Consider the following 23,725-nt stretch of genomic DNA (forward strand, 5'->3'; position numbering starts at 1 on the left):
CCACCGCAGCCTGCACAGTTAGGGGAGAATGACCTCCAGGGGGGCTCCCGGGTATTGCACAAGGTCCTCCTGGTTTATGGCTCCCGAATGGCTCCTGCGTCCCTAGTTAGCTCGACCTCTGCATCCTTGGGCGTCGGTACCCTCGTGATCTCCGAGTCCTTGTTCATCAGCTGCTCCGCCGCGGACTCCGGATCTCTCTGGCTCTCAAGGGCAGGGTGAAGAGCGACCTGCTGTGTGGCATGTTTTCACAGAGGTTCTCCATGCGGGGAGGGTTCACGCGCATCTCCAGGCGGGCCTGCTGTGTCGGTGCTTCTCTGTGGCGTGGCGGTGCTCGACCGCAGCAGCGGCCGGCCCAAGGGCCGGCGTGCGTCTCCGCGCTGCTTCCCGGGTGCCTGCGGCCTGCGGCAGGGCTGCGCTGGGCGCACGAGGACCTGCGCGCCCCATCCGCGTGTACTTCTAAAGATGTTTTTATTAACATAGCTTTACAGGTATTAGTTGATTTTTTTTGTATTTTAGAATTTATGAAAAATTCATCATCCATTCTGATCTCAACAAAGCTGCCAGTTGGAAAAGATTAACTGAGGAATTTCTAAATGCATCACTGCCCAGCATAGAGGAAATAAAGGTACACCTTCAGTTTTGCAATCTTTGTGTATTTCAGGATTTCTAATCTGATTATTGTCAGCTTGCCTCTGTTAATATTTAAGTGTTGATCCTATTTTAGTATTGTCCACTGGCTACTGCAGTCTCCTGGAAATGGACTGAAGTATTCCCATCAAACTAAGTGTGCCTTAGGTCTGTTGTGAAACAACATGTGCTTGCTTAAAAAATACCCTACAGACAGTGAAAAGGCCAACATACAGAGACTGCTTTTCTTTAAAGAGGAGGGATGTATGAGAATTGCTGTAAATTACCACTAGAAAGTATTGAGACTTGAAGATTCTGGGGCATGGCATGAATTGATTTCTGGTAAAGTCAGAGAACTTAAGTTTATGAACTGTCTGTGGAATAAATACACACTATAACACTCAGGCAACATTTTTCACTTTTCAACCATGTATGTGCAGAGCTTGTGCTGAATGGAAATATATATAATCTTCACAGAAGTTATTTTGGCATTCTTCAGAATTCTAAATGCAGATATTCTTTGGCTTAGTGTTTCACTTATTAGGAATTTATCAAACAAATTATCAAACATAACTATGATGCAACGTAAGTTTGTGATAGCAAAAGATTGGAAAAAATCTACATGCTATTAGTAGGAAACTGGTTAAGTATAATGTGGTATATCTGTGTTCAGCTGTTGAGCATGTAGGGCCAGGGGTGTAGCTCATTGGCATCAGTGCTTTCCTAGCAAGCCTGAGGTCATGAGTTCGATTCCCAGTACCAAAAAAAAAAGATATACCATACACAGAAAAATTATTAGGGCCAGGAATATAGCTCAGTGGCACAGCACCTGCCTAGCAAGTGAGAGGTCATGAGTTCAATTCCCAGTACAAAAAAATTAATTAAATAAACTGTTGAGCATGTTAGGGTTCGTGATGCATATTGCCATAGAATAATCCATTTTTTAATAATGATATATGCTAAAAATATTACATTTGTTTTGTAAGTAAAAATTGTCATCCAGTTAGATATCTTACACTTGTTAGAAATATAGTGCACAAACTTCGGGTTGACTTTGAGGTTGCTTATGGATAAGCGTTTGAACTCTGAAAAAGTTTTAGAGTTAGGATTTATGTAGGCATAACTCATGGTGTCTTAGGCCAGGAAACAAAACGGGAACATAGCGGTCATGAGGTTATATGTCACTGCTAATCTAGCTTGGAAAGTACTTACATCCTCAGTGATTCCTGTTCTTCATTTTTTGTTCTAAAGACAGATGCTCATTATTCCATTCTGTCGCTCCTCCTGTGTCTTTCTGATTCTCCTTCAAACAGCAGTTATGTGGAAACACCAAGAGATAAAGAAGTGGGTATGTTTCACTTTAACATATGAGAAATTGTTTTATTAATTCCTAGACATTGAGATTTTATTAAAAGTAAAAATCTATAAAACTTAAGTATTCCTGTTGCTTTGAATGCCGTTGCAAAATTTCATTTAAAATACATGAATTCTCACTTCACAAGTTAACATGTTCCTGCTGGTTAAAACTACCCATGGTATAAGGGTAACTGACCCATGCTGTCTGATTGGACAGTCGTGTACTGCCAGTGGTTCAGACCTGCCTGGCAGCAAGACATGAATTATGGCCCTGTCATGGACATGGTAAGTGGCCTTCATTGCATAAAGAGAAAAATTACTTTTGAGAGTGAGTTAAAGTGCAAAATTTTTAGAATATCAATTTATCAGGCATTTCAGTAGTTTTGAAGCTTTGTTTCCTCGAGTATATTTTATTTTGAGTTTTGCATAGATTTTTTTTCCGGAAGTTTTAGGTTTTTTCCCCAGATATTTATGATAAAGCTAATGAGGTTCTTCTGTTATGTTTTAGAAAAAGAAGATGATTTTGACTGGGGAAAATACTTGATGGAAGGTGAAGAAATTGACCTTGGTCCAAACATACACACACCAGTAAGTGGGAGTGGTTTTGTTACTGAGAATATCAATATGTGCCCAGACGCTGTAGGTTATTGTAATGAGTCCTTCTACCCCAGAGCATTCTACCTAAGACAGGAGTGCTCTTTCCTAAGCTAGCACAGCTCGTATGGGGGCTTACTGAGACCATGTGCAGGCCAGTAGCACCAGGAAGTTGAAGGGGGTCAGCACAGATCCCTTCCTCAGCAATGCGCTTGGGTATTTTAGAGCTCAAAATCACTTCATTCAGGAGATTTAAGGAAGAAGTTTATTTGATTCTTGCTTTTCTGTGCATGTTGTCTCACATTGTTGGATTTCTTCTGAAACTGTCTTAATTATTAAACCTAGACAACTCTAATTATCGTATTCTCAGCTGTTTGCTTTGTACATCAGAATTGGTCTGAAGACAGTGAAGATGAAGACACTCAGCAGCCCTTGAGTCGGGAGGACTCTGGGATCCAGGTGGACCGGACTCCGCTGGAAGAACAAGATGCGCACAGAAAACTGGGTCTGCACGTCAGCTGGAAAGGTGTGTGGGCTGCAGTTGGAGGCTGGCGACTTCTCACAGGAAGCAGGGCAGGCCCCGAGACCCATTCCGGTGTTTAGGCTGCTGGTGAACTCTGCTGTCCTTGAGAACGAACCTAGCCCTTCGCGAAGCTTGTTCATCGAGTGCAAAGTAGTGCTAGAGGAAACCCTGGGCTTGACCCTTAGCACCACTGAAAAGAAAGAAGTAGCACTATAGAATCAATGTGAAAAGGGAGTGTATAGCACAATTCTGTTTATTTTAAGTAGTGCTGATAATCTCGTTAGTCCTAAATGTTTCCAGTTTCTTTTTATTAAAGAAAGATTGACTTTGCTGAGGACAAAAAGGAAAAAGATTTATATAATTTATTTGTTAACTTGAGTGTCCATTCAGTTTTTAGTGAGCAACTTTTTCTAAAGTGTAGAAAAAGAGCTAAGTGTGGTGGCAGATGTCTGTAACCCCAGCACTCAGGAGGCTGAGGCAGGAGGATCGTTGTGAGTGCCAGGCCAGCCTTAGGTACGTAATGAGTTCAAGGTCAGCCTGAATTGCATAGTGAGACCCTGTCTCAAAAAGACAAAAAACAGAAATTGTAGAAAGAGTTGGAAGCTCATATATTAGATTATCCAAACCTACATTTCATTTTGGAGATAAGAACACAAAAGGTGATTTTTCCATGGCTACACCACCGTCAGGCCAATACCAGCAGCCACGCCATTCCCTACTCTCAAAAATTTGGCAAATGTACTTAAGTTAGTTAAAGCTGACTTCAGAGACCAACATGGTGGCACAAACCAGCACTCAGGGAGGCTGAAGCAGGGGGATCACACGCTTGAGACCAGCCTGGCTTACACAGTGAGTTCAAGGCCAGCCTGGACTACATAGCGAGACCCTGCCTCAAAAAAAAAAGCTAACTTCAGGTCCTAACAGTTTTCTTTTCTTTTTAATTCTTGAGTTGGACGCTCATGTTACTCCGTGCAGAGCACGCTGTCATCACTAATCCGTACAGACCCTGTGGTTTTACTTTGTCTGCTTTTGTTATTTCTGATTCCCTCTATTTCCCTGGCTGTCCCAGCCCAGTTGTAGACACCTGTTCTGATGGGCTTTCTGTGCTCTTTGTGTGTTTGATGTTTCAGCTGTGTAGCTGGTGTCATGCTATGTGTAAATACGGTTCTGTTTCATTTTTCTTCCAACTTTCAAGGAAGCTGTCCATGTTACCATATGAACAACAACTCCTTTGTTCCTAATTTCTGCGTAGTGTTGTGCAGTTTGCAGCTGCCGTACTTTCCCCCCCAGTGAGTGTCTGCAGTCACCATCGCGGCTGCCTTGATGTCCTGAGTCAACTCAAAACGTGTACCTTCCATGGTCATTCGACTTAGGGGAGGAGCCAGCAGTCGCGCAGAGACAGATCTGGTGTGTAAGGGTTTGAAAACCCCCTGGACTGTTCTTATGAGCCTGCCTGTCCACGGGGTGGCTCTTGACCGCAGCATTCACTGTCTTCTGTAACACACCATGGAAACACTCAGAAAAGAGGACTCCCAGAGCTACTTCAGAAAGTGGCAAGAATGGAACGTGTGTGTCAGTTACTTTTCTCTTATTGCTGAGACAAAATACCCAACACCCAAAGTTAGAAGAGGAAAGGTTTATTTAGCTCACAGTGTGCAGAGGTTTCAGTTCATAATCTGCTGGCTCCAAGGCAGGGTGGCTCAGCAGAGAGGCATGGCAGAGGAGAAACAGTTCACGCTGGGTAGAAGGTAGTGAAGCAAGTAAGCATGGGACAAGACCAGCCTCTGTCTGACCATTATATTGTATCCAGAGTACTGGGACTAGGGCAGTGCCAAACCAATCAGTGGACTGATTTAGGAATCACACACCCTTAATCCCAGTACCCTTAATCCTAGCATTGCACCATGAATCAGTTACACATGCTCCAGCCACCTCTGAAAAAGCCCTACCTGTGCTGCTTGAGGCTTTGGGGGGACATCTAGACACAAGCCATAGCAGTGGGGATATGTATGTTTAAAGTGAGGCAGGGCATTTTGAGGGGGGTTAATGACAGTGTCTTTTCCTGTAATATTTACTCACATCCACTGTATATTTTGAGTGCCCCTTCTATTCCCTCATTGATAGGCCCCAAGTTGACTTTGGTGCGGATGCAACCCTGAGTGCTCTGACCGTTCTTAACTTTTGGTTTTTTTCCGGTACCAGGAATCGAACTCACGACCTTGTGCTTCCCAGGCACGCGCTGTGCCGCTGAGCTAAATCCCCAGCCCCGTTCTTGACTTTTGTGAGAGTTTGGCTATGTTAAAGTTCTTGCCCTGTGATCTCAGTTCTTGGTAAAATCCACTCATCTGACTTGGGAATTGTTTTCATTTGCGTTAGTATGCCTGCTGGTGATTCAGTCCTTCCTCGTGTACTCCTTGGTCTCTTGAGCTTGCCCTCGCGTGAATTACTTGCCCCTCAGCATCCCTGACTCAGTTTTTGGGTTCATGTCCTTCCTGCCCCCTTCCCCAGTTCTGTGAGGCGTCACTGTTAAGACACAGCAGGTTCTGGTAGGCAGTCATCGTGCTGTTAGTATTTTTCACAACATCCTTCAGAAAGAATCCATTTTTTTAAATGTGTCATTGCATTCAGTCAAACCAGTGAATTCTTTTGTATGGCCAGTGGGTCTCGAAATTCTTTTCCACAAAAGCTTTCCTTTAAGTTTTGTTTTCCCCGGCCCCTTCACCAGCCACAGGTCGCTGTCTTCAGGGGTTGTGAAATAGCAGTGGCTCAGGTTTTCCGTGTTTGGCTCTCACAAGCAGGGTCTTCCTTTCCCTTCCACTGTATTTTTCTGCCTTGAAAGGGTGGCATTTCTTTCAGGATCAGCACATGTGTGTGTCAGCTGCCTTTATAACCTGGTGAGTGTAAGCTCAGGAGTCAGCAGTTGCTTGGCGGCATGCAGCAGGGCCTTGCTCGTTACTGGTGATAACAGCAGTCTGAGCAGACTGAGTCCTGCGCTTACACAGTGACCAGTGGTTAGTGCTGAAGCCCTCGCTGCACTGCGAGTGGGCAGTGCTCCGTGTGCACGCTGGCTTTCTGAAGGGGCTCACATCCTCGGTAACTCCTTATTCCAGCCGTGTTGGGCCAGGGTCCACAGCACTTCATAATGGCACTTTTTAATTTACAAGAGAGCCACACAAATCTAATGTCTTACCTTTTCACACATCTGAATTTTTTCCTACCTAATTTGTTTTAGTTATTATTATAGCTCAGTTTGGCTTCTTAAGTTTTCTAAGCATGAAGTATGTTGGTCATCTCATTCTTGTTTTTTGGAGTGTTTTTTCTTACTGAGACAAGGTCTCACTATGCAATTCAGGCTGGCTTTGAACCCACTACAGAACCCAGGCTGGCCTCAAACTGGTGGCAACCCTCCTGCCTTGGCCTCCCCACTGCCGGGATTACGGGTGTACACCACCTCACCTAGTAGGTCATCTTCATTCTTGATGTAAGTTTACATACAAAAAATATTGCAGGGGCCAGAGTTATAGCTCAGTGGCATAAGCACCTGCTTGGCAAGCATGAAGTCATGAGTGTGATTCCCTGTATTATAAAAAAAAATATATATATATATATATATTGCAGAGGGAAAGTTTTTCTGGATTATTTAAGACCAGAACATCTATCACTGTTTTCATTCAGTGCAATGATGTGTGCCTTGAGAACTTAGTATATTACAAGGTATGATACAGATTTTCCTTTTTTGTGTACATGTAATATTTGCAGGTTGAATTCCCGTCCATGAGTGATAGAAGTTTTTCAAGGTACTTTCTATATTACCATCACTTACTCGTGCTAACTGTTTAAAATGTTAGGCCTGCCGCGCCCCCAGCAACTAGAAGACGGCACTGGAGGAGTCTTAGAGGGTTCTGGAACTCTCCGTGTCCCACATGGTTTAATTTTGATGTAGACAATGCCTCCACACTGGATTGTACAAGGCATGTGATTTGAGAGCTTTATTTTGTGATTTATTGTGTTTTAAATAAAACTTCTGATTGTTTTGTATTACTTGCATTGAGGCCCACTTTGATGTGTAAAGGGGAGGTTAAAGGGTGCAGCCTGTTCTTCTCCACCTTGTGACCCGGCTTTCCCAGCCGCAGGGCAGCTAAGATCCGTCCTTGCGGCACTCCTCTGTGGCTGTCCTTTCCTGTGAGCCAGCTTCTCAGACACACAGCTTACCCAGACCCTCCGTCTGCCCCTTAGCGCAGGGCTGTGTAGGAGCAGGCTTTCTAGTGCTGTGGCTTTCTTTTGTCTTAATACATGCAAAGCGCGTCTTCTCCGGAGCACTTGGCTCTCTTTCAAAATTGGCTGAGTTATTTGTTATCCTTTATTTTTCTGTGGACATTTTGAAAGCAGTATTAAGTTTCCTTAATCTAGATGGAGTTTTGTTTGGACTTTCAGTGAACTTGCAGATTTAACTTGAGGATTTTCATCCTTATTTTAATAAAGTCTGTACTTACTCTACTTCGGTATGTTTTACTAGGTTTTGGAATTTTTCTTTTAAAAGAGCTCAAGTAGTCAGACACAGTGGTCCATAATCCCAGCAATCTTGGAGGCTGAGGCAGGAGGATAACAAGTTGGAGCCCAGGCCAGGCAGTGTAGTAACTTAACAAGACCCTGTCTCTAAAACGCTGAAAAGGGGGCCCTCAGGTATCCATTGGTTAATTTCTACATGGGTTACAGTTTCTGTTGTTAGGAATGCATAGGGTAAGCAGCAGCAGTAGGAGGTCCCTGGACTGTTATCCCAAGAGAGTGCACCCCTGAACCCCTCCACTAGTTGTGACAGTTATTTGTTACAAGTTTTGAGTAGGTAGCATTTATCAAATTAAGACAGTTTTCTTTTATTCCTTTTTTTCTAGGACTGTTTAATTGTAAATCAGTGTTGAACTTTACCAGATGCTTTTCTTTTTCTATGTGGTTGTAAGGTAGTCTTGTCATTTTTCTTTCACCCTACTGACTGCAGTAATAAATTCTCTGATATTTCAATCATCTTGAATTCCTGAGCTGAACTTCTTTGATCATTCGTGTTTAGTATATTGTCAGGTCGGGTTAGCTTTTGTTTTTATTAGTATGTGTCTGCTGTACGTAGTGATTACGTTCATTGTGGGGAGTTGGTACGAGTACCTAACACATCTTAGTCCCCCCATTGGCTACTTTATAGTGTATTTTTCATCTTTATTCTTGAAGAATTTCTTCTCACATCTTTATCAGATTTCACAATCACAGATACAGTAACCTCATAAAATGTTAGCTTTTCCTTTTTCTCTTTTCTGGAACAACCTATGTAAAATAGAGGTTATCTAACCCTCGGGAAGGGTGTGGGTGGGATTGGTTAGGAAGGTCTTCGGTTACCGTTTTGGGTTCTTTGCTTACTGAAGTGTTGGAATATACCATTTATATTGTGTATTGCAAAGGTCATTTAGAAATTGAGCCGTTGTTTTTACTCAGCTGAGTTGTTTCTGGCCAGTGGCATTTAAATGTTGTGTGTCGCCGTGTGTGCCTCGGAGTGAGCCACTCTCCGTGTGTTAGGTGCGTGACTGTGAAGCACGGCTCGTGAGAGGGCCGTTGTCACATGCGTCTGGGTGAAGATAGAAGGCCGAGCGCTGTGTCTGTCTGCTGTCTCCCGTCACTCTCCCTCACTCCGTTTTCCTCCGGCAGACGAGCCCAGTAGCCGCAGCTGGCTGGAGCAGCACGTGGTTCGTCTGTACTGGACGTCCAGAGCCTCGAGGAGCCCACACAGTTTGCATTTGCACTCCAACCTCGCTGCGGTCTGGTGAGAAATGCAACTTTTCATTTCGTGTAATGATGGAAGAAACTTTGACGTTTAAATATTTGTGACTTAAATCAACTACTTCCTTGACCCGTTGAAGGGATGGGAGGGGAATGGGTAGAAAAAGCATCAAGTTATGTCTTGTACAGGAACAAATTCTCTATGGTGAGTGTGATCACTACGCACATATAAAATGTACCAGTAAAATCTGGTTGAAGAAAAAAAATAAAGTCTTACTTCAGCCATGGGAGGGATAAAAAAATAAATCACGTACTTCCTGAAATTTAAACTTATTTGTTGTTACTGCTTTTAAACAGTTGTACATGAGCAGTTTTTAACTATTAAAATCATGAAATTATTACTTAATTATACACTTTTGATTTTTTATTGTTATTTTCAATGTGACTGGATTGGTATATATTAGACCACTATTTAATTTCTGTTTTAGTGAAGTTATTACAACACACTGTTTTCCCCAAAATAACCACATTAGACAGTTTCAAACATTTGCTTAAATCAGTAATAAATAGTACAGTTAGAATGTCTTGGAAAAATACTTCACTGAGACAGTTGCAGTGAACGTGTGAAAAGTGACTGTGGAGGGCATTTATGAAGGTGTCATCCCTGAGGTCTTGGGTGCCTGTTTGCTGATTCCTGCTCATGTTAGCACAGCGGTGGCTGTGTTCCTGCAGATAAGTAGCTTTGCCTGGGGGGAAGTGTTCCCACTGACCTTCGATGTCTGCTACCTCCTAGGGACCAGCACCTGTACAGCAGTGATCCGTTGTATGTTCCTGAGGACAAGGTTGTTGTCACTGAGACACAGGTTATTCGGGAAACTCTGTGGTAAGACCTATGAATCTCATCCATAGTCTGTCAGACTTGTGAGAAGCGAAACTACTTTTGTAAAGTGCTAAGGAGTTTTCCACCTGCAAACAGAAACAGCCATTAGGGAGGAAGTTCAGACTTCAGATTTGACTGTAGAATTGGGAGGTCTTGATGTATTTACTTCTTTGCCACTTTTAAGTAATTTAGTGTATGATTTTATTGCATTACACCATCACTTTTTTAATATCCGAGTTCCTGGCAGAGTTTGATGCTGGGTGTTTTTGGATAGAGCTCCTCAGTGAGCTTTACCATGCCAGAGCCTGAGGCCAAGAGTGTACTGGAGTATGGAGCCGGGGCCTAGCACTCTTGTCATGATGTGTGCCGTTGATGTTCTGACGGGTGTGACCATCTCCCTGGGTCGTGGAGTGTAGGGGAGGTACTTTGATAACTTGCTTGGGACTTCTTTCTAAGATGACCCTGGAATATCTTGAGTCTAAAGGTAATCAGATAAAAAGATTAGTATCTTTCATTTCCTTGTCATCTGACCTGCTCATCCTCTATTTTGAGTCTTTACTAAAAATTTCTTAGGTATACTATAATAAATACTTTTCTAGATTTAACATGCTCTCATCTGTTACTTCATTTCAGGTTACTTTCAGGGGTTAAAAAGCTCTTTATATTTCAAGTGATAGATGGGAAGGTGACTGTGAGAAACAATATTATAGTGACTCATCTGACACATGTGAGTTTTAATAGAATTTTAATTTTAATAATAGAATTTGTATAAATGCAGCAATGCAACTTTAAAACATTTTATAATATTGTTAACTTAAATATATTTAAGATCCAAAAAGTAAAATTAAGTTGTGCATCTTTACAGTGCTTAGCAGTTTTTTAATATTGTTTATGACAGGTTTAACTTTAATTTGCATTCTCTGCTTTTTTTTCTTTCATCCTGCATTGGGAAAGCTATGTGCTATAAATTCTTTGCCTGTAGTTCGTGTTTTTAAAAACTAGAAGCCACAACTCTGTATCACATAGAAATGAATGCTTACTTTCCCTTTCCATGTAAACTAGGTATTTGTTGTGTTACTTTGTCTTCTGTTCAGCATAGAGTTTAATGTGATGACAGGACCAGCTGAATGTGAATGTGTTCAAGACTGCCTTTAGGTGACTATGGTTTGCTTCTCTCGCAGAGCTGTTTGCGATCTGTGCTGGAACAAATAGCGGCCTATGGCCAGGTGGTGTTCCGGCTCCAGGAGTTCATCGACGACGTCATGGGACACAGCTCTGAAAGCCTGTTACCTGGGGACAGCTGCACTCCTAAGAAGTCAGCTGAGGCTCCCTTCAGAACCTACCAGGCTTTCATGTGGGCCCTGTACAAGTATTTCATCAGCTTCAAGGAAGAGCTTACCGAAATTGAGAAGTGCATCATCAGTAATGGTATTTAGATGCTCTTTCATTCCTCAGACACAGCTCCTATTAAGTTACATGGCAAATAAATAATTCTCAGGGATGCATTCACTTTTTTAGATTATTTTAAATTTATATTTGTAAGCTAGTTAAGTCTCAAAAAGTTAAAAAAAAGCTGGGCGTGGTGGCACATGCCTGTAATCCCAGCACTCAGGAGGCTGAGGCAGGAGACTTGTTTTGAGCTCAAGACCAGCCTGGGCTACATAGCGAGTTCAAGGCCAGCCTGGGCTACGTAGCAAGACCCTGTCTCAAAAAAAAAAACTCAAAACAGTCCAGTAGAATGCAGGCCCCTTTGCAGTCACAGTCCAGTAGAATGCAGGCCCCTTTGCAGTCAGTCCCACTCTGCAGAGACAGCCAGCTCCCTGGCTACCTGTGCACCCCTCAGAAGCTACGTGGAGGCGTGCAGGTGGCACACAGACAGACACCCATCCGTGGGGGTCACCACGCTCCTCTCTCCAGGTTGTCTTCTAACTTAATTTTGAGGGTTCTGCCATGTAAGTATAGGAAAGCTCTGCTCCTTTCTACAGCGTGTGTTTCAGTGGGTGTCTGCAGCGCAGCCCCTCCTTCTTACGCTGTTCCCATTCTCCTGTTGAAGCGCTGACTGCTTGCACATTTCAGTGAGCGGCACAGCAACCTGTTCCCTACGGGGCAGACTCTTTCAGATGGAGCTGCTGAGTCACAGAGTATGTGATGGCTCTCATGATTCTGTCACACTGCTCTTCCGCAAGGTGCAGATTAATTAATTTGTACTCTTGTGAGCAGTGCATGAATACTTATTTCTTCATACTCTTGCCACCCCCTTATAGGGTACCCCAATAGGGTATCAAGCTTTGGTTTATCACTGATACGACAGGATAAAATGGTCAGGCACTGTGATTTCCAGCCCCCTCTCACACTCAGGTCCTGCAGAGTGGTACAGGAGGTCCTGTGTGTCCATCCCCTGCTTCCCACAGTGGTGAAACTGGCCGCAGTTTAGGATAGGACCAAAACTGGGAAACTGACATGGCCCGGCTCGTTAGCCTTCTGCAGACCCAGCATGGCTACACCAGCCTTCCGTGCTTTGGGCAGGAGCACCTAGCATCTTCGTGAGCTGTGCCATTTTATCTCATGTTTGGATTAAGATCTATTTGAGATCAGAAACTGCTATGCCAAGCGTGGTGGCGCACACCTTAATCCCAGCACTCGGGAGGCTGAGGCAGGAGGATTGTTGCGAGTTTGAGAAAAGCCTGGGCTACAAAGTGAGCTCAAGGCCAGCCTGAACGGCATAGCGAGACCCTGTCTCAGAAAGACAAAAAAGAAAGAAATTGCTGTCACCACACAGGGACTTGCCCAAGCCACCCCCTTATAGTCACAGCCTTGCCTGCTCCTTCACTGCCTGTGTAGATTTAATACATGTTCTTTTATTATAGGTAAGGTAGGGTGCCTTTCTGTGTGTTCAGTGACATGTCAGTTCCTTCGTATTACTTTTCTGCTGAGTTGCCTTTTTCTCCTCAGCTTGCTGAGTTCTTCTTCCTTGGGGAAATGAACTCCTTGTGATGTGAAATAAAAACCCACGCTCCTCATTTTGCCATTCCTCTTCATAAGCTGGAAGAGTGGCTTAGTACTGTCAGCATTTGTGTCACATCTGGCCACAGGTGTTTGTCTCTGCTGTTGAGTTTATTTGTTGCTGTTGCAGATACCACGATAACTCTTGCAATAGTGGTAGACAAGTTGTCACCTCGACTGGCTCAGCTCAACGTTTTGAACAAAGTGTTCAGCACTGGAGTTGCAGAGGTTCCACCAGACACTCGGAATGTCGTGCGGGCATCTCACCTGCTCAACACGCTGTACAAGGCCATTCTTGAGTACGACAATGTTGGAGAAGCCTCTGAGCAAACTGTACGTGGGACCCCTGCCCGGTCTGATGTGCATGGATGGCACAGGAGTGGTGGGAGCCTGTCGTGTTTATTTGTTAAGTGACGCTTGAATTCTGGTATGTGAGGCAGTTGTCCCGAGATTTAAAGTTGGCTTCCAAAGGAAACTGGCTTTTTAGCTCTAGATACCCAGAAGGGTGAAACAAGGACAAAGCAGGATGTACCGTGCACTTAGCTGACTTTTATACAGGTAATTGTGATAACCTTTTTCTAACTTTAAAAAGCCCACAGGTCTCTGATGCGATGTGCAGTAATACCCTGGTTCACAAGTGCTGTTCACAAGCAGAAGCATTGGGCAGAATGTTGTGTCCATTCATGAACTCCACACCAGGCGACAGATACGCCCGTGGCGTTCTTGTTCACACAAACACAAGCGCAAGCCTGGCCAGCTTCCCCAGAATCGTAGAACAGATTAAGTCTATGAGTCAAGGTACCACTGTACCCAAAATAGTCACACTCATAGAAACAGGAACGGTGACTGCGGGGGCAGGAGATGGGGAACTGGTTAATGGTTTCAGTGTTGTATTATGAAACCGTTCTGGGCACCTATTTTACAACAGTGTGAATATATTTAGTACCATTGAACATATGTTAAAATGGTTATGATGGTAAATTTCATGTTGAATATTTTTTACCAGTTTTTATAAAGTACAAATCTAACTAGAGACTGTAATCTAGTTTGTACATTTTGGATGTGTTTCCATTAGCTGATAAAACTTTCTGTTTCGTACCATTTTAGTATTGTAGTTCAGTATAGCAGAGATTGGTTTCTTTCTGCCATGCAGGTTTTTCCCCTACTGGGAACCACAGGAGAAAGAATCTCTTCCTCATTTTGCTTTTTGGTTTGTTTGGTTTGGGGTTTTTTTGTTGGTTTTTTTGGTATTTTGAGACAGGGTGTCGCTATGCAGTTCAGACTGGCTTTGAGTTCACTATGTAGCCCAGACTGGCCTTGCACTCACGGTGATCCTGCCTCAGCCTCCCGAGTGCTGGGATTACGGGCGTGCACCACCTCACCCGACATCCTCATTCTTACTGGACATTTGACTTCCTGTTACAGTCTGGGCAGAGTGCAGCCACACCCAGGTTATGCCTCTGTCATTCTCAGGAGGGTCCTAACGTGAATGGCAAACAGCATAATCACCCGTGGGTAAACGTTGCAAGAGGACTTTATAGTATAGACTTTAGAGATCTTCATTTCTTAGTTTGTTTTAAAAAGAAATAGAGGGGCCAAGGATTTAGCTCAGTGACACAGCACCTGCCTGGCAAGCTTGAGATCCTGAGTTTGATTCCCAGTACCCAAAAAAAGCAAATAGAAATCCAGGCAGCTTTTAAAGGCACCTTGGAAATGCTGAGACCTTGTCTCAGACGCGTGATACGCTGTGCACACTGACCTGACCCCCAGCCACGCCTTGTCGCAGGTTTCCCTCCTCTTCTCTCTCTGGGTGGAGACGGTGCGGCCCTACCTGCAGACTGTGGACGAGTGGATTGTGCACGGGCACCTGTGGGACAGCGCCAAGGAGTTCATCATACAGAGGTGCGGTGCAGCGCGGGCATGGCTGCTTCCCCACATGCTTTGTCAGTTCCTCGTGGCGCTGAGACAGCGCGGTTTGAATGACTGGGCTGTGTTGCCAGTTTAGCAAAGGCATGTGCTGTTGCTCCTTTATGGGGATGGTCAGGTACCAGTCAGTTAAAGTACGTGTGAGCCAGGCGTGGTGGTGCACACGTGTAATCCCAGCATGCTGAGAGGCTGAGGCAGAAGGATCATAAGTTTGAGCCCAGCCTGGAGAACTTAGTGACTGAGCAAGACCCTGTCTCAAATATGAAAAAATAAATAAATAACACAAATTTTAAAAGAACTGGAGCTTGCCATCCTAGTGCATGCCCCATAACACCAGCACTGGAGAGGCTGAGGCAGGAGGAATACCATGAGTTTAAGGCCAGCCTAGGTTACACAGTGAGTTCAAGGCTGGCCTGAGCTACATAGCGAGACCCCGTCTCAAAAAGGCAGGAGGCACTGGGGATGTGACCCACTGTGAAGGCTCTGGCTTCCGTTCCCAGTTCCGGGGGAAGAGTGTGCAGCTGTCAAGTCACAGCTTTTCAGAGCACAAGCACCCCTTGGACGCAGAGGTGAGCACTCCACCACTGAGCGACATCCCCAGCGCCCCACGCTCTTCTCCTTTGACTGTTGCTGGTTGCGGGGGTTGTCGTGGGGGTTTGGGGTTTTTGTTTTATTTTGTTTTTGTAACCAACCTGCTCAGATGGGCTGTTTCTACGCTGGGCATCCACTGGCTCGTAAGGAAAGAACTGTTGTGTCTAAGGAGCCTAGAAGGCGGCACTGCTGGCTCGCTGAGCACGGTGCAGACTGCCCTTCCTTCAGCTCAATCTTTCATTTTGCAAGTCCTGGGAATTCAGCCCAGCCTTCACACTGAGCTACATCCCCAACTTACTGATTGATTAAATTTTTTTATTTATGACGCAGGGTGTTGCTCATTGCTCTTGCTGGGTTTAAACTTGCATTCCTCCTGCCTCAGCCTCCAGAGTGAGGATTACAGGTGAATGCTGCATACCGAGCTCAGATAACCGTACTTCTGCCGCTAGGTCCTGTCTTACGGCTCCCACATGAGAATGTTGGGAAGTACGCAGTGTTCTGACCGTCCTGAGGCGATGCGTGCCCACGGTTTCCCTGCTGAAAGCAGGCCAGCTGGGAAGCCGGGAGGGCTCGGTGATAGAGCTCGGCTCAGCACACACACCGCCTGGGTTCGGTCTCCAGGACCAAAGGAGGGCGGTAGGGAAGTCTGGACGTGGCTCTCACAGCAGACAGTCTAATGAGAAAACCTCTGTTTTGAAGGAGGATCAAATTAGTCATCTTTTAATTCTGACTTAGGAAACCCATTTCCACTTAAGTATTGTCTGTAGTACTCAAAGTGTTTATCTACTGCTGTCAGTAAAAGCTGCCATGTTGGGGCTGGGGATTTAGCTCAGCGGCACAGCATCTGCCTGGCAAGTGCAAGGTCGTGAGTTCAATTCCCAGTACCGGAAAACAAACAAACAAACAAAAAAAACTGCTGTGTTGCCTGAAGATTGCTGTTGATTTTACAGGTTTTTGGATTATGTAGACAACATTCCTAAGTGTGGACAAGGTACACTGCTGTTTGTAGTGAAGATAAGTTAAAGTTTTTAATTCTTCTGAAAATCATATTACAGGGTACATGTGTACCCATGTTTATAGCAGCACAGTTTATAATAGCTAGATCTTGGAAACTGTGTCCATCCAGAGATCAGTGGGTAAGGAAAATGGGGACTTATACACAATGGAATATTACTCTGCCGTAAAGAAAGGTAAACTTGAGGCATTTGTAGATAAATAGATACAGCTTGAGAACGTAATGTTACGTGAAATAAGTCAGACACACAAGCTCAAATGTCTTATGGTTTCTCTTGTACGATAAACGCAGTGCACACAAATGAAGAGCAAAATAAAAAAAGAGTAAAAGGAAATAGGGAAAAGTTCAAAATACATATTCCCTTGTTTTAAAAATATTTGAACATACATGCTAATTTGTTCCCTTTATACTAAAAGCTTATCTTAGTTCCTTGAAAGGAAAGTTTGTGTTACTGTTTCTGCCCCGTGAGGACCTTTCTGAGTTACGTCCTGTACGGGGCACCTGCTGTGCTTCGGTAGTGCACAGTGCAGAAACTGTTGCTCTTCTCTCGTCACCGCAATGCCTTGGCTCACGGGCACTTCAGTTTGCTGACAGTTCCGTTCTCACAGGCGCTCAACAGTATTTTGCTTCCATTTATGAATTCCACATCAAGCAGCAGACACCGCTACATCCCTCTTCCCCAAAATCATAAAACAAACAAGGTTCATGAGCTGAGGTACCACTGTGTTCGGGTGTGAAAATGCTTTTTTATTTCATAAAAAAGGAAGTTTTCTGAATCTCCACAGGAATAAAAATGTGCCAGTAAATCACAGAGACTTCTGGTATGCAACGTACACGCTGTACAGCGTGTCGGAAAAGACGGAGAACGAGGAGAAGCTGAGCGAGGGCTCCAGCCCGAGTCCGGGCAGCGAGCCGGCAGCCGGCAGCAGGCAGCACACCATGGTGTCCTTCCTCAAGCCTGTGCTCAAGCAGATCATCATGGCTGGCAAGTCCATGCAGCTGCTGCGGAACCTGCACTGCGCCGCTGGCGCCGCAGGCCAGGCGGCCGCCCCAGGTACCCACCTCAGCACGCTCGCCATCCTGAGGGGCCTCCTCGCTTTCTCCCGCCAGAGTCAGAGCCTCTGGTAGTACCAATCATCACCATGAATGAGTGGATAGTCATGCTGCTCTTGGTTGAGAAAACGATTCTACACTGCATCTGGAAAGGCAGTGATGAGGAGCTACTAATACCTGCGCGTCTTTCTCGTTTTGTTATCTTTTTGAGACAGGGTCTCCCTGTGTAGTTCAGGCTGGCTTTGAACTCACTGTGTAGCCCTGCCTCAGCCTCCTGAGGGCTGGGATAACAGACGTGTATCACCACACCTGGCTTATGTGCGTCTTTCTTACCCTGAATTCCTCAGGCAGAGTTCACTGGCACCTTTTTTTTCTTTTTTTCTTTTTTTTCTTGGAGACAGGGTCTTACTACATAGTTCTAGCTGGCCTTAACTCACTCTGTAGCCCAGGCTAGCCTTGTACTCACAGCGATCCTTCTGCCTCAGTGTCCCAAGTGCTGGGATTATACCTGTGTGATCTGTAATTTCTTTCTTTTTTCTTTTTCTTTTAAAGAGTAAAAGAAGGGTAACAAAATAAAAGAGGAGCTTACCAAATTACAGACAAAGTGGTAGGAAATTATCAATGGTTATTGTTTTACATATTGTTGTCTACAAGATAGTTTCTCAGGAAAACAAATAGACAAATAATAGTGAGTTACAGACAAAAGAGGTAGGAGATTATCAATAGTTGTTGTATTATACTTTGGTATCTTCAAAGTGGCTTCTAAAGAAAATAAATAGAGCTATACATGAGTGACCTATTGAATAATCATTAACTATTCTCAATGGTTGTTGTAGGAAACACATAATAATAAACATGCATCCATTTACGAAATAGGATAGGAACAATACAAACATTACAGAGTTATGGATAGATTAGTAGGAAATTATCAATGACTGCTGTAATACATGATGGTATCTTCAAAGTGGTTTCTCAGAAAGACAGAGATAAGCAAGAAGGATCTAACAAGAAGTTACAGCCTGAGGGTTGTCAAAAATAGCATATTACCTCCTCACCAGTGCCTCCTGTCACTGAGGTGTGACAGCTGGAGGGAAGGCCAGGATTGAAAAGAAGGACCGAGAGACTTGCACCTGTGACTAGCAGCAGGCTGTTTTCTTGTTCCTCCGTAGTCATGATTACCTAGGGCTCCTCCATGGAGATGATGGTCTGGCCAGAGGGAGAAGACAGAGTATGCCCCGGGCCCTCTCATTGCTGTTGGACTAACTGGTAGGATGGGTCTGAGCTCTGGGGCCTCTGCTTCAGAGGGCAGACCGATCTCCAGTGGTCACCTTGATCTGCAATTTCTTAATGCAGTACAGCACCTAAGAATTTGCTGATGAATACATCCAACTTGATCATAGATTACAAGAAAATCTTGATGCAATTTTCGCTCTTTTTTGTTGCAATTTAATTAATATACTTAAATGTTTGTCAGCTGGCTAAAAAGGTGTGAAAGGTATAGCTGTAACCTTATTTCTTTGGCTTGAAAATCACCTCTGTGTTATGTTAATTATTTCACATTATTGTATCTACTTTAAGGTTTTTTTTTTTAAATTTTAAAATTAAAAGGAAAATATTAACAGACAGACAACATTTTACAAAATAGCAAAGGAACAGTTAAGACAGTACGGAGTTACAAACAAAGTGGTAGGGAATTAACAATGCTTGTTGTATTACATATTGATATCTTCAAAGTGGTTTCTCATGAAAACAGATATAGAAATGCAATGCTGATCAACCAAGGACTCATTGACAGTTTCTTTCAGCAAAGAAATACAAGACAGTAGAACAGCCGTGTTGACTATCCTGCCTATACATACATACACACTTTCTCCTTCTTTCCCTTCTCTGTATCTACTTTAAATAATATTTAACTTCGTGGACTATTTCCTTTTTCACTGGATAATAAACTATAAACTGCATTCCAGGGCAGTGTTGGCTATGTTTTTTCCAGTGAAATTTGACTTCTATATGTCTTATCATGGTTTTATGCATATGGTAGTATCTTAACCTTCAAGTGTCCTACTTTAGATATGACTCCATTCCAAATAAAATTAGCATATCTGTTGTGATATTTAACTGAACTTTGTAGTTTCTTAACAGAAAATACAACATTTTTAGTTTTGCTGCACTGTAAAGGTAAAAGAAACAAGGACAGTCTTTCTCGATCAAACCAAGAAATACCAGGCTTTGTTCAGATTAAAGTACTCAGTATTTGTTAGTATTACTTGCGCAAAATATTTCCTCTTACATATTTCTTTATGCTTCAGATGCAGAGAGAAAAAGCTTGTACACCCTCTTTCTGGAATCTGTCCAGTCACGTCTTCGATGTGGGGAAGATTCTGCAGCACAGGTCCTCACTGAGCAGCAGGCAGCCAAGGAGAACCTGATTAAGATGCAGTCCATTGCAGAAGGGCATCTGGAACTGGAGGACACCCATGACCCCCTGCTGGCCATGAACTTTGCAAGGTAACCCGGGCCTGTAGATGTCCAGGGTCGAAATGGCACCATCTGTGCAGCTCTATTTTTGTAACTCTTTATTTTTGCCAGATAGGGCTTTCTGGCCTTAAGAACAAAAATCGTGTAGCCTGTCCTTTCTGAGGACCAGAGTATAAGACATTGTGTTCACCTAGTACGTGTACCGTTTGACTTCCTGTTTGTATGCCAATGTACAGGTCTGACATGAGAACTTGACAGTGTGCCCTCAGGCTCCTGAGGGATATGCTTCTAAAAGCCTGGGCATGTCTCAGACATAAAATCAGTCCTGGGCTTGGGGCATTAATGTCCGTATGGTGCCATAGTGTCTGACGACTGGCACCTGCTGTGTGCAGCCCTAGTAGGAACTCCTGTACCTGACCCTAAACACAGCAGCAACTCTGAAAGAATGTTCTGGAAGGAAGATTCCTTTTTTGCAATAATTGGAAGTAAAAATGGGACTTGGAGTTTGAGAATTCCGTTGACAACCATTCATTAAATAGATGGCTCACATTTTGTCTTGAAGGTTGTATTTGGAGCAAAGTGACTTTCATGAGAAGTTTGCTGGTGGTGATATATGTATGGATAGGTCGTCAGAATCTGTGACATGCCAGACTTTTGAGTTAACACTGAGGTCTTGCCTCTATCCACATATTGAGAAGCAGTATCTAGATTGCTGTGGAAATCTCATGCAAACCTTAAAAAGAGATTACAGGTAAAGAGCAGTAATTTCATTTTGGAAATAATCTGTAAGTAATTATACTTATTTGTGTGTGTGTGTGTGTTTGAGACAGGGTCTCGGTATGCAGTTCAGGCTGGCCTTGAGCTCACTTTGTAGCCCAGGCTGGTCTTGAACTTGTAACGGTCTGCCTCAGCCTCCCGAGTGCTGGGATTACAGGCGTGGGCTACCACGCCCGGCTTGTAAGTAATTATACTTTAAGAACAGTTGGTTGGCCTTTTTTTTTCTGGGGCTGGGGATGGAACCCAGTGCCATACATAAAATTCCTTTAAAATATGTTTCTCTGTTGAGGGAGGAGGAGATGACTTGGTTTTGTTTTGTTCATTAGGGTCTTGCTATGTGGTCTAGGCTGGCCTCAAACTAAGGCTTGTATTTCAAGTTAATTTTTCATTACGGTAGGTGTACTAGCCCCTTTCACACGGCTGGGACAGAGTACTTGACACCTACAACTAAGGAAGAGCAGTTCATAGGCCTCATGACCCTTGGTCAGCTGGCTTTAAGCGGAGCTGACCTGGCAGAAGGGCGGGGCAGAGGAACACTGCTCATGAGGCAATGATGCGGTAGCCACGAAGCCAAGTGAAGGCAGTGGCAGCGGCAGGATCAGGAATGCCCCCTGCCAGGGCGCGTCCCTGGTGACCCCTCTGAGCAGGCCCCGCCCCTGACAGCACAGGGAGCTCGAGGGCGTCGTGGGCGGGTCCCAAGTGAGCACCCCTGCTGCAGTCGCCTTCCAGACCCTGGAGACGGGCGTTTCAGATCTGAACCGTAACTAGGGGTAAACAGTCTTCTTTGAGAGGCTCCGTTAACCATCAGTGTTTTCTTAGCTATGCTGTGAAATCCAATTCTTTATTCCTAAGACTATCTCAAAGAAATATAGGGGAAAAGTGGAAAAAATTTGTATAAGAATATCCATACAAAGTTTGCTGCAGAATGATAAACGTAAAATTTCTTGGTAATAGAGGACGAGTTCTTTAAAGTATGTCCACGTGTGAATTTTGTGACGTTCGTAGAAATAGGTTGACGCAGTTTTAAATAATGTGAACTGTCCTTATAGCTTAAAAAGTAATGTATATAATACAGTAGAAACTAATTCTGTAAGTGCTTAGAGAAAAAGACTAGAACTAAACATTCCCAAAATGTTAACACTGTCCTTGTGGACGGTGAGATAGATCATCTTTGTTTGATTTATTTCTGAAATTTTGCCCAGTTTCCTATAATATCATAGGAAGATATCATTCCTTTCTGGTTATTAAAGGAAAACACACTATTTTCATTATTGAGGGGGAGAAAATCTTTAAGAGGCATTGCTGTCTCTGACTGTAGTAAATGTACAGCATAAGCCTGTGCCCCGAGGCCGGCAGCATGTCGGGGGGGGAGCCTGGACCCTGCCTCCTGAACATGCGGGTGCCCTGCCCCTGTCCTCTGCCCATGCAGGTTGGTGGAGTACTTGCAGGCCATGAGAAATTTTTTCCTAATGGAAGGTGGAGACACCATGTATGACTTCTACACATCAATTTTTGATAAAATAAGAGAAAAGGAGCCCTGGCAGAATGTGTCTTTTCTCAACGTCCAGCTCCAAGAAGCAGTCGGACAGCGTTACCCTGAAGACAGTTCACGGTAAGGTATGGGAGGCACCTTCTATTTTAAGGGATTGTAGAACATCACGTGGCGAGAAGTCCTCTATGAATGTTTGTGTTTATTTTATCCTGTCATTGCCCCTAGGAGTTTTACTAATTATTTTACAAATTAGAAAAACCGTGGCATGTTGGCATGCATGTCCACCCTCCCACCTACATGAGAGGCTGAGGCAGGAGAATTGCATGAGCTCAGGGACTTGAAGCCCACCTGGGCAACGTAAGACCCGTATCTGCCTCAAAACAAAAAGAGGGAGGGAAGGAGAGTAGGAGAGAAAGAGTAAATGGAGGCAGCAGGTAGCTAAGTGACTTGCCAGAGGAGAAAGACAGTCAGGTGGCGCTGTCCAGCCGTCAGCGTCCGACGGCCCCTCTGCTGTCCCCGCGGTCGGCACCCTGGTGGGCCGTGCGCTGTCTCGCAAGGAGAGCGCTTGTTCTGCCTGGCTGCGTTTCCCCAGCCCTTGTCCTGTGTGTGACATACCTGCTGTGTTCACTCCTGCTGTACTCCTCGGAGCTGGGACTGCTCCTGCTTCCCGTGCTGCCCCGCCCACTGCCCTGCCCAGGCGCTGTGCCTCTCAAGGTGGGCAGTGGTCTGCTGTTACGGCAGCCCCGTCTCCACCGTGCCAGGGGGCGGGGCAGCTCTGCACTGGGCCGGAGTCTGGAGGGAGGACAGTTTGGGTCCCTGTTACCTGCTTACCAGAGCCCCTGACAGAATACACAGTGGGTGCCTACCAGGCACGCGTGCATCCTGCAGTGACAGACTGCGAGGAGGTAAAATAGTTCTGTGCAGTGGAATGAGTCAGCTAAGCCGTGACCACACACACCCTTACCTCTGTGGTTCTTAGGTAACCCTCACGTCTGCTCCTTCCCTAGTGTGCATCCGGGTACCGTGTGTGTGTGTGTGTGTGTGTGTGTGTGTGTGTGTGTCTGTGTGTCTGTGTGTCTGTCTGTCTCCTCCTACATCCTGGGCAAGGGCTCTACCACTGGGCTGTACACAGCCCCAGCCATTCTTATCTTGAGACAGGGTCCTACTGAGTTGCCTCAGCCTCCCAAGTAGCTGAGATCACAGGTATGCGCCAGTACCACCACACCCCATTCCAGGTACCATCTTCTAGTACCCTGTAACTGGAGAGTAACATCACTTCTCAGTGCCTCAGCAGGACGGAGCTGAGCTAAGAACTCGTGTGTGCCTTGCACATGGCCATCTTCCTGTTCGGCGTGAGCTGCTCTCTTCTGTGGAAGCCGTCCCCAGCCATCTCGGGAGTGCACGGATAAAGCGCGGCGGAGCGAGCCCGTGCCTTGGCCTGGCTGTGGGAGTGGCTGTGCTCGCTGCATGCCGGTCACGTAGCAGTCACTCTTCTGCCCTCCCTGTCCTGAACCTGCTCGGAAGACTCTGTTTTCTGCCTAGATTTTACCAGAATTAAGCTCCCTGCCTGTCTCGGTTACTTTTCTCTCGTTGCTGGGACAAAATACCTGACGCCCAAAATGAAGGAAGGAAAGGTTTATTTCGCTT

The 23,725-nt window shown here is 44.8% G+C and overlaps 1 protein-coding gene across 1 annotated transcript in view; it reads left to right on the forward strand.

Moving 5' to 3' along the window:
- Nucleotides 1–23,725, forward strand: part of LOC102003692 (cytoplasmic FMR1-interacting protein 1) — a gene marked incomplete in the record, with an annotated part of 145,395 nt that overhangs the window by 9,660 nt on the left and 112,010 nt on the right. The window contains 14 exon segments of the mRNA XM_013507676.1: nucleotides 517–625; nucleotides 1,879–1,975; nucleotides 2,492–2,571; nucleotides 2,968–3,103; nucleotides 8,792–8,906; nucleotides 9,657–9,746; nucleotides 10,377–10,470; nucleotides 10,925–11,171; nucleotides 12,877–13,079; nucleotides 14,533–14,648; nucleotides 17,064–17,332; nucleotides 19,641–19,839; nucleotides 20,372–20,560; nucleotides 22,016–22,198. Coding sequence (XP_013363130.1) covers nucleotides 517–625; nucleotides 1,879–1,975; nucleotides 2,492–2,571; nucleotides 2,968–3,103; nucleotides 8,792–8,906; nucleotides 9,657–9,746; nucleotides 10,377–10,470; nucleotides 10,925–11,171; nucleotides 12,877–13,079; nucleotides 14,533–14,648; nucleotides 17,064–17,332; nucleotides 19,641–19,839; nucleotides 20,372–20,560; nucleotides 22,016–22,198 — 2,127 coding nt within the window.

The sequence above is a fragment of the Chinchilla lanigera genome, unplaced genomic scaffold (genome assembly GCF_000276665.1).
Source record: "Chinchilla lanigera isolate Chin_1 unplaced genomic scaffold, ChiLan1.0 scaffold00132, whole genome shotgun sequence".
NCBI classification, from domain to species: Eukaryota; Metazoa; Chordata; class Mammalia; order Rodentia; family Chinchillidae; genus Chinchilla; species Chinchilla lanigera.